Source organism: Melospiza georgiana, chromosome 21 (genome assembly GCF_028018845.1).
Source record: "Melospiza georgiana isolate bMelGeo1 chromosome 21, bMelGeo1.pri, whole genome shotgun sequence".
NCBI classification, from domain to species: domain Eukaryota; kingdom Metazoa; phylum Chordata; class Aves; order Passeriformes; family Passerellidae; genus Melospiza; species Melospiza georgiana.
Genome location: NC_080450.1, coordinates 4,832,835 through 4,848,779, shown reverse-complemented (window position 1 = coordinate 4,848,779; position 15,945 = coordinate 4,832,835). Strand labels below are relative to the sequence as shown.

Genomic DNA, 15,945 nt, shown 5'->3' with positions numbered 1-15,945 from the left:
CAGTTTATGCACATAACTTATCTTTATTTGCTTCTAGAGAATATTTATGATTATTTATATTTGTTGATGGTTAAAAGCTGACTTTTGAAGGAAGAGTCACAAATAAACACAGATGGTAAAACTTTGCAAAATGTGATTCAAAAGAAAACCCAAATGAGGATAAGGGAGATACAGATGCCCACAGGCACCTGAAGGGTGAAGTTACTCTGGGTCTAATGCAGTTCTTGCACAGCCTGCATGGGCTGAAGGCCAGAGCAGATGGAAAGTCATCCGTGCTTGAATGAGGATCGTGGTGAGTGGGGAGGAAAGTCCCACTTGAGCAAAAACGGGGCCTGGGAGTCTTAGTGGATGACAAGTTGACCATGAGCTGGCAATGTGCCCTGGGGGGCAGTGGGATCCTGGGGTGCTTTAGGAAGAGTGTGACCTCTCCCTCTACTCGACCCTGATAGGCACATCTGCAATGTTGGTTCTCATCCTGGCTTGCTCAGGACAAGAGAGACAAGGAGCTGCTGGAGAAGGTCCAGCACAGGCCCAAAGATGATTTGGGTCAGGAGCATCTCTTACAAGAAGAGTCTGAAGCAAGCTGGGCCTCTTTGGTCTGGAGAAGACTGAGAGGGGATCTCATCAATGCCTATAAGTATCTCCAAGGCAGGTGCCAGGAGGATGGGTCCAGACACATCCTCCTGGCACCTGCCTTGGTGGTGCCCAGTGACAGGATGAGGAAAAATGGCCATAAACTAAAACACAAAATGTTTCACCTCAGTGTGAGGAAAGCTTCTTTCCATGGAGGGTGGCAGAGCCCTGGAACAGCTGCTCAGGGAGGCTGTGGAGTCTCCCTCTCTGGAGATGTTCCAAACCCACCTGGACACGTTCCTGTGCCACCTGCCCCGGGTGGGACTGGCTGATCTCCAGGGGTGCCTTCCAGCCCGGAGGATTCTGTGAGGCGGTGAGAGCCCTGCTCGTGCTGGTGACAGCGCTGTCACCCCAGGGTGACACCTGGCAGAGGGGCAGGGGGAGCTCGGTGGGAGACGCGCGCAGAGCCCACGGTCGGTTCCCTTAGACACGGCCGGGACCCGCCGTGCCCCGCAGCCCGGACCCCTCACACCGCGGCAGCGCCGGGTCCCGCTGCCCCGGGGGAGCCGCCGCGCTCGGATGCCCCGGGCGGGGTCAAACGTTCAGGCTCATTAACATGTCATTAACACATTCGTCCCGGTTACCGGGGAGGCGCTGCGGCCCGCGGGGGTTCGGGGCGGGTGTCCCGGGGTGCCCCCCCGGTACCGGCCGCACGCGTGCCGGGGCGGGGCGCACGGGGGGCGGGGCCGCTACCGGGGAGGGGCGTGGCCGGCGCGCCAATGGCGGGGCCGCTCTCGGCCGTGACGTCAGCGGCGGCGGCGGCTGCACGTGGGCGCGGGGCGGGCGGGCGCAGAGCGGCGCAGAGCGGGCGGCGGGAGCGGCGGCGGCGGCGGAGCAGCTGCGCGGCGGAGGGGCCTGACCCGCGCCCGGTCCGCGCCCTGTCCCGCGGCCCCAGCGCCCCTCGCCACCGGCGCTCGGCCCGGCCCCACGCCCGGCTCACCCGCGCCGCGACAGCGGCTACAGTAAGGGGGAAGGAACCGCTCGCCGCGCAGCTGCCCCCTCCCCGCCGCCGCGGGCAGCCCCCACCGACCATGTCGCGGCCGCTCCCGCTGAACCCCCCGTTCCTGCCGCCCACCTACGGCGTGCTGAAGTCCCTGCTGGAAAACCCGCTCAAGCTGCCGCTCGCTCACGAAGACGGTGAGGCTTCCCTGGGACCCCTCGCAGTGCGTCCCGGTCCCGCTGTCACTCGGGGCCGCCCCACGGCTTTCCCTTTCTCCCGTCCCTCTGCGGCCCCCCCGCCCCGGGTGCTTCCCCGGCGATGGAGCCCCGGGACGCCTCGCTCGGGGCGCTCTGCGGGAGTGGCGGCCGCCTCGGCTCCATCTAACGGGACGCGCTCGGTGCTCCCATCGCCGGCCCCGGTGGATGGACGCCAAGGGCGCTCGGTGCCTCGGGGAAAGGGGGCCGGCATCCCCATCCCAGGCCCCGCAACAAACCGCTCCCGGCCCCGCGTCCCCCGGTTCACCGGGAGAAAGTTGTGGTTTCCCCGGGAAGGGAGGCAGCTCGGGAATACCCGTACCGCGTATGGCGAGCGGACCGAGCGCGCACGAAAAGCAGAAACCCAGGGAAGGTCTCGCAGTTCTGCCTCCTCGTCTTTCCGAGTTCCACTGCCAAGCGACTCGCAGGATTTCACCGGGGCTGTTGTATGAGGTTAAAAATAAAATGCTGCGAAGGCTTGGTAGCTGACAGGAAGCTTTAGGAGTTCAGATTCTTGCAGATCTTGCAGAGAAATCAGGCGTTTCCCTTCCAAAACGTGCATTGAAATCACTGGGGGCTGTAGAAATGAGGAAGCCTCAGTTAAGCTTTTTTTTTTTACTTCTACCTTTGAATATTTTGTTGTGTCTTCTGCACATCAAAACTGTGTTCTGTCAGCCTTTGCCACTGCATGGTAGTAGCATTTAGAAGTGCAGAATTTGAGGACTATTTTGCTTGTGCCAGGGCTAACAAGATTGGGATCTTAGTTTAGAAGAATGATAGGATCCCAGGGATTTCAGGCTAAGACTGTTCCTTTTCAACAGAATATATCAATAGCTTCCAGTTTGCTGGAATACTTAAATGTTCACTTTTAAGTCTGTTGAGTACTTTTTGATGCTAACATTCAAAGCTGTGCATGGAGTGGAACTGTTAACTAAAAACAAAGGGCAATTTCAAAAATGTGGCTGGCTCCCACAAAAGTGCTCAGTGACATGACCCCTCAATTCTCTTCCAAGCAGAGTGAGTCAAAGGAGTTACTTTTTGAAGAGAATATTGCTTTCTTACATCTGAGAGTAGAGTAGAAATAATGGAAGTAGTAGTAGTTAATGTTTTAATTACTGAATTCTTACATGTTTATGTGTTTTTGTTTAAGCATTCGGTAAAGAAAAAGACAAAGAGAAGAAGTTAGATGATGATAGCACTGGTACCACAGTCCCTCAGTCGGCTTTCTTGGGTCCAACATTATGGGACAAGACACTGCCATATGATGGAGACACTTTCCAGTTGGAATACATGGACCTGGAAGAATTCCTCTCAGAAAATGGCATTCCACCCAGCCCAAACCAGCACGAGCCTAGCCCACACCAGTCAGGTCTCCAGCAAGCTACCTCAGCATCACCTTCTGTCATGGACCTCAGCAGCAGGGCTTCTACTTCAGTCCATCCAGGCATGGTGTCGCAGAACTGCATGCAGAGCCCGGTCAGACCAGGTAAATCAGCCCTCAGAACTCCCCTGTGGAATCTGGCATGAACCCCTCCTCCCCACTGTAAATCACTGCTTCTCCCTGTGCAGCTGACAGGCAGCTTAGAGCCCTGAGGATTCCTGTCACTCACACCCCAGCAAATAAAAGCAAGAGCTCCAGTTATCACTAAGCTGCTCCACCAGGATTTTTGTTTAAATTATTGAAGGAAAGCTCTGGGAATTCCATGGAAACTTGGCTATCTTAGTTGGTATCTTAGCTGTTAGCAAGTAAAAAGACCACAGACAGAATGGCATAGATGCCACAGTGTTAAAAGAGCAGGGAAAAGGACTGTGAAAGAGAATATTCCTTCAGCCAATATTTGATGTGAGACGCAGGAGTGGGCAGTTACTCTGGAGTTAAAGGTTAATGCTTCTTACTTGAAATTTTGGCCGTAATCTTACTCTCTACTGAGCAAAGTAAAATTTGCCACAGGAACTGAGTTTTGGAACAACATTATAATCTTGCTTAAATTGGCATAAACTGAGTGTAACTCTGACCTGAGTTCATAACTTGCATCTGTAGTCACCTTACGCTTAAGAAAACACCATGGAGTCCAAGGCCTGGTTGTAATGCACAATTCCAGCCTGTCTGATGTCAGTGGAAGTCTTTTATTATTTTATTAGCACTTGAGATCATCCCTTTAGAGACACCAGTTCGAATCCAGAGTAACTCCTCTGGCTTGACACCAGCATGGCTGAGATCATGGGCAGTGGAAGAGTGTCAACGTTGAAGTTTGGGAAACATGGAGCTTTGCCTTTTTCCTTAAAAAAAAAAAAATACAGAGAGTGAGTTATTTATTGTGCTCTTCTGCTCACATGAGGTGTGCTGGAGCAAAGTGTGCTCTTGGCAGCAGGAAACCACTCCTCTCCCTTCTGCTTGATCGTTTGCCATGCTCAGTGTGCGAAGTCATTGTCAGAATCATCTGATAAGGAGGCTAAATAAATAAATAGAGAGGCAAAAGTTGTGGAGCAGGATGAAATAGAAATGTCTTGTAAGTCTGCAACGTTCCTATCTTGTTAAAAAGAAATAAAATATTCCCAAAAGCTCCCCAAACCTGTCAGCATACTCCTTGGCCCCCCCCATCAGAACTGTGTGTTTAGTCATGGATTTCATTTACTTACTTTTACTTTGTGTGGATTTGACTTTGCTTTGTGTTTCAGTTTCAAGGCTTTTCATGGTTAACTAATAACTTATAAGGGTGTCCAAAGTTAAAATATATTTGGAGTAGGCAAGAGCAGAACATGAAACCCATTGCTTTTTCTGAGCCAGCTTTAAAAATAGTGCATATGTGCTACATCGTTTTTTGTCACTTGTGCATGCACAAAATTAAAAGCATAATCTGTCCCCATTCTCTCTGTTTTTCAGAGGAGCCTAGTGGTGAGCCAGGCTTTTAATGATCACCTGTCAGAATTTATTTGTAATCAGCTATCTGTGTGACTTTTCAACTCATTGATTTTTTTTCAGTTTATCCTGAGCCCTTTGCAGCTCAGGGTTACAAACTTATCTCACAGTGCACTTTTTTACTGTTGTAAAGGACATTATGTCTCTTGGGGTAGGATAAAACATCTAAATTTGCAGGTATTTTTCCCAACACCATCTTGCCTTAACAAGAATAGATTTTTTCATTAAATGTTTTGGTTTGTTGTTTTTTTTTTTTGTTTGTTTTTTTTAAGGGAGCTCATTTCAGTTCTTAAATAATATTTTCTTGTCCCCCATTGCAGATAGGAAGTGTGGCTTCATTAACTGAAGTCTAGTTTATCATCAGGTTGTTGAAATTTTTATGTGCTGTCATGTGAAAACCTTTCTTTGACAATCAGTACTGAAGAGACCATCTCACAGTTTAGCATTCGAGCAAGTTTGAGAATATAGGAGCATAAATTTTTTTTTTACAATTTAGTAAAAGTAAAAACATTTAAGAGTTATCATAAAAGGGCCAAGGCAAATGTGCTGCTTTGAAATAGGGAGGTAAATGTTAAAATCATTGTAATGGAGCCTGTTGCTTAATATATCTTAGAGCATTTAAAATAGATTTTTAGAATTTTCACATAAAGAAAGGTTTTTAGTTGGTGTGAGCTAGCATTCCAGTATAGTGTTGTGATTTGTGTTACGGTAATAAAGCAAAGAACAAGTCGTAGTATACTTCCAATATCAATAATATACTTCCAATTTCAATACAGATGAATTCCATGTGATCCTACTACCTCCAGGAAAAGTGACTGTTTTAGGTGATAGTAACTCTGGAATATTCACTGGTGTGTTTTCTGAATTCTGCCTTGCAGTGGGCGCCTGTTTGAGCGTGTGGGGCCAGAGGGAGGGTCCGGCCCTGTGCTGCTGCTGTCCCTCTGGGCTGGCACCGGGCTCACGTGCCGGTGGTGACAGCTGCCAGCCTGGCTGTGCCCTGCCGGGGGGGACATCCCTGGGGGGACACATCCCCCTGCACGTGGAGCCTCTGGGACTCAGGGGATGGTCCATGGCAGAGCAGCATGAGGAGATTTAATTGCGTGCATGTGTTCCAGCACAAGCCTCATCTGTCTGTAGGAGTGAGTGGTGCTGCCCAAACGTGTTTGCTGCCGTGTCTGGAAGAGATCAGGAGATCTGCGCTGGCATTCCCCGAGTGTCATCAGGCTCAGCAAAGCTCTGCTGACCCTGACTGTGGACGTGACATTACCCAAATCCTCACGGATTTGCTTTCTCCCTTCTAAAAAAACGTAATGGCAACAAAAAGGATTCTGTATTTTCAGCCCAGATTGTCTGGTCGATGGAAAGATGTTTAGGCTCATCAGTTTATCATCCGCAAAGAACAGAACCACCGCCTACTCCCCATACATTTCTGCTCAGGGAATATAGTTACAGAAATTTCTGGCTTTGTTTTGATGAGGGACACAGGATAATGACTTGCAAGAGTGAAACCATGTATTTATCTTTCACAGTGCTGATTTTGTTAATAAAAAATAGTATTTTAATTTATTTTTAGCATTGCAGACCAACATTCATTGTCATGGGTAGATGCATTTAAAACTCCTGTTTTGTGTTGGTATTGGATGCTGGTAGGTTAGTTGAAATCTATGGTCTCCTCAGAAAAAGGTTTTCAGATTTTTATGAAGCTTTCAGAGTAACCCATTACTGCAAACACACTTTTGTGGTTCTTCATGTTGTACACCTTATGTAGTCTTGCAGTGGAACGTCAATCTCCATTTTTAAATGCAGAGTCCTTAAGGAAATTTGGAGTAATTTTTAGCTGTTTGTATGCAAAGGGAGGATGTATATTTTGCAAGTAACTAGTTGGTTGTTTTCACCTGGTTCTTTCCCCCGTGTAGCCCTGATGGAGCTGGTTGGGGCAGGTACTGTAAAGGGTTTGAAAGGTGTGAATTAGAGAAGCATCAGCTAGATCTGGCAGAGAATACTAACTAGAAGGTTTTTGGGATTTTGTGGTTTAGATCTGAATTTTCTGTTTGCCACCAAAAAGCCTTGGATGTGGGGCTGTGTCACAGTGATAACCAGGTGTTGTTTCTGCCTTGCTCCAAAGGAGAACAGGGCTGTTGGGGGCTCTGAGAGAGCTCCCTCTTTGTGTTCTCTGATGATGGTCTTCTGTCTGTGTTGCCTGCATGGCTGGGTGCCTTAGATTACTTGCCAAAGATTATTTAAGGAAAGAAAAAAAAAAAACAAAAACAAGCTTTGTAATCCACTGCAGAAATATACCTATGTGCAGTATCTGCAAAAAAGTAAAATTAGGGGCACGTTAACCAAAAAGCTGAGAATTGTGTCCATGTGAAGTGCACTTACACCTCCCACCCCCCCAAAGATTTTTATGAAGTGCTGTGGTGTATTTGCTCAGTCCAGAAACTCTGTCTAGAGCACAGTATCCATTACCTCTGGCTTCTGGGGCAGGCACGGAGCTGCAGTGACTGACAGCAGGCACCGCTGGATGGGTTTCAGTGCTTTTGGAGCTGGTGTTTGTGCCAGGCACTGCACCCACCTGGGTGGGTTTCAGTGTTTTTGGGGCTAGTGTTTGTGCCGGGCACCGCAGCCAGGGCACTGCACCCACCTGGGTGGGTTTCAGTGCTTTTGGAGCTGGTGTTTGTGGTGGGCACCGCAGCCAGCTGGGTGGGTTTCAGTGCTTTTGGAGCTGGTGTTTGTGGTGGGCACCGCAGCCAGCTGGGTGGGTTTCAGTGTTTTTGGAGCTGGTGTTTGTTTGTGCCGGGCACCGCACCCACCTGGGTGGGTTTCAGTGTTTTTGGGACTGGTGTTTGTGCCGGGCACTGCAGCCAGCTGGGAGAGGCCGTTCTTGCTCCATGCACTCACTGCAGGGCACCCCAAAGGGTGTGTGTGCAGCACTCCCTGGATTGCAGCCTTCCTTCCCCTGCCTTCCTTAACGCGCTCTCCTCCTCCAGCACAGCTTGGCAGAGCCAAGGGCAGCATTCCCAGCTGCCAGCCTGTGCGTGGAATCCTCCCCTGAGCTTTAATCATTGTTTACAAGCCGTCCCCGCGCGTTGCAGGAACCCCTTCTCTCCTGAGGCCGAGGGCTCTCGGCGGGAACTTCCCGACCTTTGGCCTCCCACGTGAGGGTGGCGATGAGCAGCTCCAGCGTGGCCGGGCTGGTACCGGAGCTGCGCTTCACATTGAGCCTCACGTGAGGCCGGGCTGCCTGCAGGACCATGTGCTCCAGGCACGTGTGCCTGCCCTGTGCCGCCCGGCTCAGCCCAGCCCAGCTCAGCCCAGCCCAGCCCGGCTCCGCTCCTGCCGCCGCCCCGGTGGGAGCGCTGCGCCGCCGCTCCGCTGCCGCGGCAGTGCCATCCGCGGGCAAACCTCGCTAAACTGCTCTCCGGATCAAAGGAGGATGCGAAATATATTCGGGCAAATATTAAAAATAGCCTGTCACATGATAACGGAGGGGGGGGGGGGAAAAGTGCTGAACGCACAGGCTTGTTAATGCTGGAAGCAAGAACACTGTGTCTCCTTCAAGAGAGCTAATTTTAATATTCGCAGTTAAATGTTGATTATTGGTTAAATAATTGCTTGACTGCGTGAAAGAACTTGAAGTTAGTTCGGAGTTCCAACAGTAAACAGCGTGAAATAATCTTGGGTGTACAGGGAGAGGTCCTTGTGCAAGGAAGGGCTATCCAGACTTAGGAAGAAAGCACAGGGAAGACCTAGGATTGGGGGTTTTTTTGCTCCTCTAAAGATATTTCAAGGATGTCTTGAGTGTCAGGCTTGTTACAATTAATTAGAAAAGTACAATATATTTTTCAGAGCTTTGCTTCCCGTCTCAAAGTGCATTGCAGAGCGATTGGTTCTCAGTGCAGTGATTTGATTGTTTTAAGGGGCGAGTACACCCTGAAGTCTTTCATAAAACAATATATTATAGTCAGGAGAGAAGACCTCATCAGGAGACATACACAAAGACACCACTATTATCTGATTAGATGAAGCTACTAGGAAACACATTAAATTGTTCAAGCTCTACATATTTTTATGACAGCAAATTGGCAATTGTGGAAGCTGCCGTGGCCAGATTCTGCCAATTAATCTCAGCAATAAGTACTTTGCTCCTCATGTGGTCTCCCTGATTTCTCTGTTGCTCAGCAGGTAGGCAGCTTGTTGACTGCTCTCCGTCACCTCCCAGGTGGAGCAGCAAAATGTCACCATTCACTCTCTTGTCATTCATCTTTCTGGAATTTTTTTAAGGGGGGTAACAGCTCTCAGTGGCCAGTGGAGTTTTCACAGGATGAAAGGACTTAGTCACCATCAGTGAAAAGGACTTTATGCATTATGAAATCATTTGGTTGCCTGGCAGTACACTATGGAGGTGTTCAGTATTTATATCATGCAAAACTTGAGCATAGGTTTCTTTTTTTTCCCTTTTGTTTAGTCTTTCTTTCATAACAAATAAAATAAATTTTCAATATTTTGTCTGAATTTCACAGAAGACTGGTGATCAAAAAAGAATATTTCAGCTAAGTTATTTTCAAGAAAAACTGTGGGTTGATCTTAAGTAGATAATGAAAGCTCTGTAAAAAACCATTTACTTAAACCTCAAATCTATTCCACTTAATGGACTAAGTTATACATAATCACTTGGTATAGAAAATGAGTGTAAAATGCACAACTCTGTCAAAATGAATTTATGGCAAATGGGTTTTTGCAGCTTGTATAATCTTTTTTTAAAAGCGAACAAATGGTGACAAAGAAGCTCTGTGTTTATCACAAAGCTGAATTTGGTCCTGAGAGCTTGAGAGTTGCAGTGTGGAGAGCTAACACAGGTGTGTAAGGCAGCATGTGTTGCAACATTTCTTTTCTTTTTTTCTTTTATTCTGGTGCTCTTCATAGCACTTCAGCTTTGCATGACTGAGTTGCTATCCATCAAGTTTTAAACAAATGCAAAATATTGTTCAGCCTCTCACATTTCTAACACGCCTCAAGCTGTGGCACAGTCCTGTTTCCCTGTCCCATCCTCTCAACTAAGTTTTGGCAGGGCTAAATTTGGGCCAGATTTTTGTTGTGCACCCTCCAACACCATTGCTTAGCTCCTCTGATGTGGCAAGCTCTTGCTTCAGGGTTCTCTGCTCAACATGGAGAGAAGCAGCTCTAGCTCTTCGTCCCACTGGCATTATTCTCTCGTTCATATTACTTGCAATTTAATGAAAACAGGCACTGAGCATCTTGGAGCTCTTTGTTTTGGTGTATGGCTGTTGTAGGAGGAAATAAAAAAAATCAAATTGCATTAGGGTTCTAGAAAACTCAGCTCCTTGTTAACTGGAACACAAATGTAGATTACTACTCAAAACAGGAACCCACAGATGGGTTCATTAATATGTGTTTCCTACAAGCAAAAGCAACAGTGAACTGGTGCAATAACTCACCTGTAACCAATTGTTATCCTTAAATATGTAGTTATAAAGCAGAGAGGCAAAAATACAGAGTTTGGCGAAGATTTGTTGAAGATGGAGAAAGAATGGTTTAAAAAAAGCATTCTTTTCCAATTAGCCTTAGGGAGCTCAGCTTGCTGTAAATTCTTTGTTCTGGAACATGGCTATGGACAATAGGTCAAAGATTAAGTAATTCATTACAGAACTGGTTGGTTCTCCTGAATTTAATAAACAAATGAATGAGCAGGGTTCTCTGTCCACAGCAAGATCAATTAATTTGTGTGGCAATGACTGGATCTTAAGTTTTATTTAAAGCACTTGCAAGGCCTTCCTGCTAACATAATGTCTATGTGACTGCTGCTGCCTTTGAGGTGAGCTGGTCATGCAGCACTCATGGCACAGGTGAGAGCACTCCAACAGAAATTAAATGTGGAGAGGAAGTAAACTGTAAATTGCATGTGGAAAAAATGGAGGAACAGTAATGTGGAACTTCAAAACACACAGTACTGCAGAAATGTGTCTAATGGAGCAATCAATATTTTTAGGACAGCAAGCTTGTTGAAATACCAGCACCAAACCTTCTTGTAGAAGACCAAGGCTGCAGAACGTAAAGCACAGGCTCAAGGCTTGCGCTGAAGCAAAAATGGCTTAAAACAACTCAGTCATTTTTACCAACTCACCATTGCAGCTTTTGGAAATTTGTCTTATTCCACCAGTAAATCTGTTAAAAAAAAAAACAGCTGTGTTGTTAAGTTATTAAGTAGGAACTGAGCACTGAAACGCAAATCCTCCTCCTCATCACAACAGAGAGGGTTAAACTGAATTTGAAGGGCCCTGCAGCAATCAGCCCTCAACTGCTGCCTCTCTTGGTGCTGCATAGTGGAAATACGGATGTTGGTGACATCTGCAGTCCCTGCAGCTGTGGCCCTTGATTGGGGCACTGGCCCTTCTAGGCACGAAACTCCTGCAGCATTTGCTTGCTGTGAGAGATGAGCATTGGGATATTGTTTTGTTACCATTTTTCTATGAAAACAAACCAAACATGCTAGGCGTGTATGGCCTCTTGCCTGTTCCTGCTTGGTGGTTTTTGGTTATATTGTCGGATTTTAACCAAATGTATTAAAAAAGTTGGGATTTTGAAGAAATGGTTACAGTCCTAAAATTTCATGAAAATAAATGAGTGGATGTATGATGCCATATAGGATGGGACTGTGTTGCTGAGCATGAAGAATAATGCAAATGTGCATTTTCTACATCAGAAAAGGTAAATAAGACCTTTAAAATGCCTGATCTGTGTGAAATGCTTTTAGAAAAGCTGACACCCTTTCAGACACCATGAAATGTCAATTCACTTTGAGAAAAGAATCTGCAAGAAACCAAATTTAATTGGTTTAGTGTGTGTTGGAGGGAGGGCAGTCAAACTTTTTCTGCCATTCTTCTTCCTTGGAACTCCTCAGCTTCTCAAGTTTTGTGATTAGATGGGACTCTGGTATTTCATTTATAAAGAGAGTTTAGAAAAGGAGCTGTCACGTTTTTAAGCAAGATCTTGAAAGTTCTGATGCCGTGCAATGGAATGGTCTTGATCCTCTCCAAAGCCAAGCACAGTTATTTTACTGAAAAAATGTCTTAACTTTATGCATCCTTGCTGTATCCTTTCCCAGAGTCACCCCAGCTCTGCTGCCTCGTTTGAAACTCCCTTGCAGTGATCCAGGTTCAGATTTGGTGGCTCTTATCACAATTATTGCAGTGTCACACGCGGGCGGGTGTCCGAGCGACCTTGTGCGCGCATCGCGCCGCTCATCCCGCCCTGCACGCCGAGCTGTGGCACAGGGAGCCGCCTCTGATCTGGGACATTTTCCACCCTGCCACCGGGGTCTGGGCTGCAGCGAGGTCAGGAGCCAGAGAGGAGCAGAGGAGAGTGAGAGTGGGCTAAAAATGTTGAGGGATCAAAGAGGAAAAGTAGGTCGTGGCAGGGTATGTGCGCTGGGAGGAGGGCTGGGGGAGCGCAAGCGAGGAGGAAGATTTGTTTTGCTATTGGCTTTTCAAAGTTGTGCAAGTTAAGAATTGGATTAACCTGATATGACTTTGTTTTTCTGCCAGATTAGATATGTTGAGTTTCTTGGCATTGTGAATTGTACAGTACATTTTGTGCTGTAAAATATGGGTGTGTCAGGATAGAGCTGTAGTGACACAAGCTGCTCTCGGTGTAATGCAGCGCTGCTCGCTGGACTTCCCTGCTCTTTCTGCCCCAATACATCCTTGGTAGGGCATTTACAAACCTGAGAGAACCTCTCTGTGTCCCTTCAATCTGTTTCCAGCACAGCATGAAGATATTTTAGTACCATTTCTGGTAAGGTAGCATTTACCTGAGTTCTAAGAATCTGTTTGGTCTGGCTGTGGCATATACAATATTAAATGTCTCTAAAAAAGAAAAAATCTGTTTAAAAATACACTAAAGAGTTTCTTCCTGCTTCCTCAAGATTAAGTTGGAGAAAGTTTATTGGGAAATGCTGCAATTTTTTTTGTCTGCCTCTGCCTTTTTTTTCAAAGAGTGAAAAAGCAGATGCAGATCTGAAATAACTGCAGGTGCTGAGCTCACTGTTGTTTGAAGTATAGTACAGCAGCATATCAATGTCAAAGTAAAATTTTCACACTAGTATGTTTGCTCAATGGTTTTGTCTTTCTGTTTTTGTTTAATTTTTGGTGCTGCATTCATCCTGAGGTAATTTGATCTGGTGTGTCCTTTTTATACACTGGGCTTGTCCTGTGAGACAGCCCAATTCTCTCAGCTTATTGCTGGGTGAGGGTGGAGTACTAAAAAAGGGTGGACAGAATCACAGCCCTGTCCAGCTGGGTGATCACTGCTCTGATTAATAAAGAATGTGAAGACTTTGGCAAGTGAAACTACACATGCCTTGGGGCACTGTTGTTTAATTCCTGCTCTGGTTTTCCAGACTTTTCCAGGAACTTGAGGCACCCAAGCAGGTCAGTCATGAGGGACTGACCACAGCATGGCCTTTATGCCCTCTGTACACTGAAAACTGAGGAGTTATATCTCAGCCCGTGGTGAAGATTGATTCTCTTGGAAGAGAAGAGCATAAATAACAGATCAGGTTAATAAATCACGTATCTAGATTGTGTCATGATCCTCAGCCATGTGTTGTTAATGTGTGTTACTCTGCTAACTCATAAAGGCAAAAAGCCACAGGGCTTGCTCACCAGGTGAAGGTGTTTCTGGAGTGATAGAACATTCTTTGAATTGTTTCTGGAGTGATAGAGCATTTTTTGACACCAATTGATTAAAAGGGAGCAGGAAGCTGACCTTGTGAGCATCTGCATCACTCAACTCTATACTTACATGAGAGAATTACGGAAGAGTGCAGCATATTTAAAGTTAACCTGCATATCTGCCTTCTGAGGAGGTTAAACCACTAGCCTTCAGTAAGACATGTGGGACAGCTGTGGTTTGGGTGTCTGCTTGAAACACCTTGCCTGTGGGTGCCTTGGTACTTAAAAAAATCAGGGCATGGATTGTCCGGGCTGCAAGGCCTGATGTTGATCCATCCATAATCACGTGGCTGCTCTCAGAAAGGCTGATTTTTCAGTTGGACCATGCTCATCACCAGGTTTAAGAAGCACTTTTCCAGAGTCTCTTATCTGCTCAATTTTCTCAGTGCGATACGGTTGATGTCATTGTTGAAAATTGTGGTAGTCTCTGTCTGGAAGCAGCTCTGGACACGTGAAAAGGAGTCATTAGGCAAGGAGAAGGAAAGAGCTGGAAGTGTAATTGTCAACTCGTGTGCGTCTCTGATTTCAGCAGGTGCTGCACGTGTCTGGTTTATCAATTTATTTCTGTTAGAAAGTAAACAAATCTCACTTTTCTTACATACTCTGGTGGCTGCTTCAGCCAAGTTGCTCTTATCTGCAGCAGGGATGTACTTCTGAGGTCTTGTATCTGGGGGCTTTTCTTTCTGCATCCACACATAATCTGCTCTCAAGGATCACGTGCAGCTCTGACACTGGCCAGGGATGCTGTTTTTCTGTCCCTAACTCATTTATTTAAAAACATTATTATCACTAGTATCAAAATACAGTACCTGATCGTGGGGGCAGCTGTTATGCTGTATGTTTTTCAGGTTGAATCCTTTGGCCAGGTTGTGTCTCACTTGATGGCTGTTTCTCTGTGTTCAGGAGTGGCTGATCGAGGGGTGTCTGCACAGTCTGAGCTCTGGGGGCTGTGCACCATCCTGGACCACATCCTGTCAGGCCTGAGCACCTCTGAGTCTCCTCAGTGTGAGCTTCAGAGCCACCCAGCATTTTGCATTTTTGAAACACTGATGGGTAGCTCTCAATCCTGTCCCAACAATGAATTTCCAGTGCCTTTTCCAAGCCGGCTTCTGTCATCCTTGCAGGAGCTGGTGGTGTGTAACTCCAGGGGAGATCCAGCTGAACTGGATGCTCAGCCCTGGGAGCCCAGTTAGCACCTCATTAAAATCCACCACTGGCAGCCCAAACCTTTAAGCAAACTCAAGTGAATTTTCCTGCTGCCCTTCAGTTTGCAGCCCGTGGCTGGTTGTTTTCCACTTTCTCACGTTTCCCCAAGCTGCTGGTGTGTACAGTCTGAAGATCACATTTAACCAACACAAGGAAATCAGCTTGGCCCGACGGGCTTCTCCATCACGTGGCTGCAAATGTGTTCACTCTGTTCTGCCAGATTATGGCTGGCTGAGCAAAATACAGTGAAGCTCTGGGCTGCTGGCCAAGCTTTTATTTCAGTTTGGAGCTTACAGCCACATATTTGCTCTTTGGCAGGACATCCACTGGGGTATATTTGGATAGTAATCTAGCATTGTTTTGCTGCTTTTTTCTTCTTTCTTTTCTTTTTCTTTTTTTTTTTTTTTTTTTTAATGCACACAGATAGTATAATCCCAACACTTTGCCCAGTCTGTATGAGATTTGTCAGTGTGCACTGTTATGTGTGTGCACTCAGAACTTGTAGCTGTGACCTTTGATAAATATAAGTCAAAGCAATTAACTTTCTTTTATTGAAAAATGCTGGATGTCCTACTCTTTTCCCCCTCTGTGCTGATAACAGAGCTGTGTTGTTACTCTTTCCAAGATCAAAAGCTTCACTAGGGTTTGATTGAAGTCCAATTATGGAAGGAAGTAACTGTGCTGGAGCCCTGAAAATAGCAGTAATTGTTAAAATAATAAAGTATGTCCTTGTGTGTCTTTATAATATTTAAAACTTCTTTTGGGGTGGAAGGGGGTGGCTTTCCTCTAGCTTTAAAATGAAAATATTCACAAATGTCCTGGGAAAATAGGAGTGTGCTGTTAGAAGAATTCCTTTTCTCTGGATTTCTTCCTTCAGTTCTCCCCCCCAAGCTGCCTTCCTCAGAAGCTGTTTGCATGCAGCCTGACTCATGTAGGAAAATAAAGCTGGATTTGATTTTTAACTGTATGGGGAGCTTTGAGTTTGGTGGGGGGGATAAAGGCTTTATGATGCAAGCTCCTTTATTTCTCTGTGAAACAAAAATGGGCTCTTCAAAATGCAGCGTGTTTTGGAAAGTTGGCTCTGGGTTTGAAACCCCAACATCTGCAAGGGCACCCTTGTATGAAAAGGCAGTACAAAAAGACAAAATGCTTGGGGAAGGGGTAAAAACATGAGGGCAAGGGGCAGTGTTTGAGGGGCAGTTCCTGTCATCTTCCACAGGGACACCTCTCCTCCAGTGT

The 15,945-nt window shown here is 46.5% G+C and overlaps 1 protein-coding gene across 1 annotated transcript in view; it reads left to right on the top strand.

The window, feature by feature from the left end:
* The first annotated feature begins 1,528 nt into the window (after positions 1 to 1,528).
* Positions 1,529 to 15,945, top strand: part of HLF (HLF transcription factor, PAR bZIP family member) — a 36,378-nt gene continuing 21,961 nt past the window's right edge. The window contains exons 1-2 of the mRNA XM_058038881.1: positions 1,529 to 1,770; positions 2,978 to 3,313. Of these exons, the coding sequence (XP_057894864.1) occupies positions 1,665 to 1,770; positions 2,978 to 3,313 (442 nt within the window). The 5' untranslated portion in view covers positions 1,529 to 1,664. The remainder of the gene's footprint in view (positions 1,771 to 2,977; positions 3,314 to 15,945) is intronic.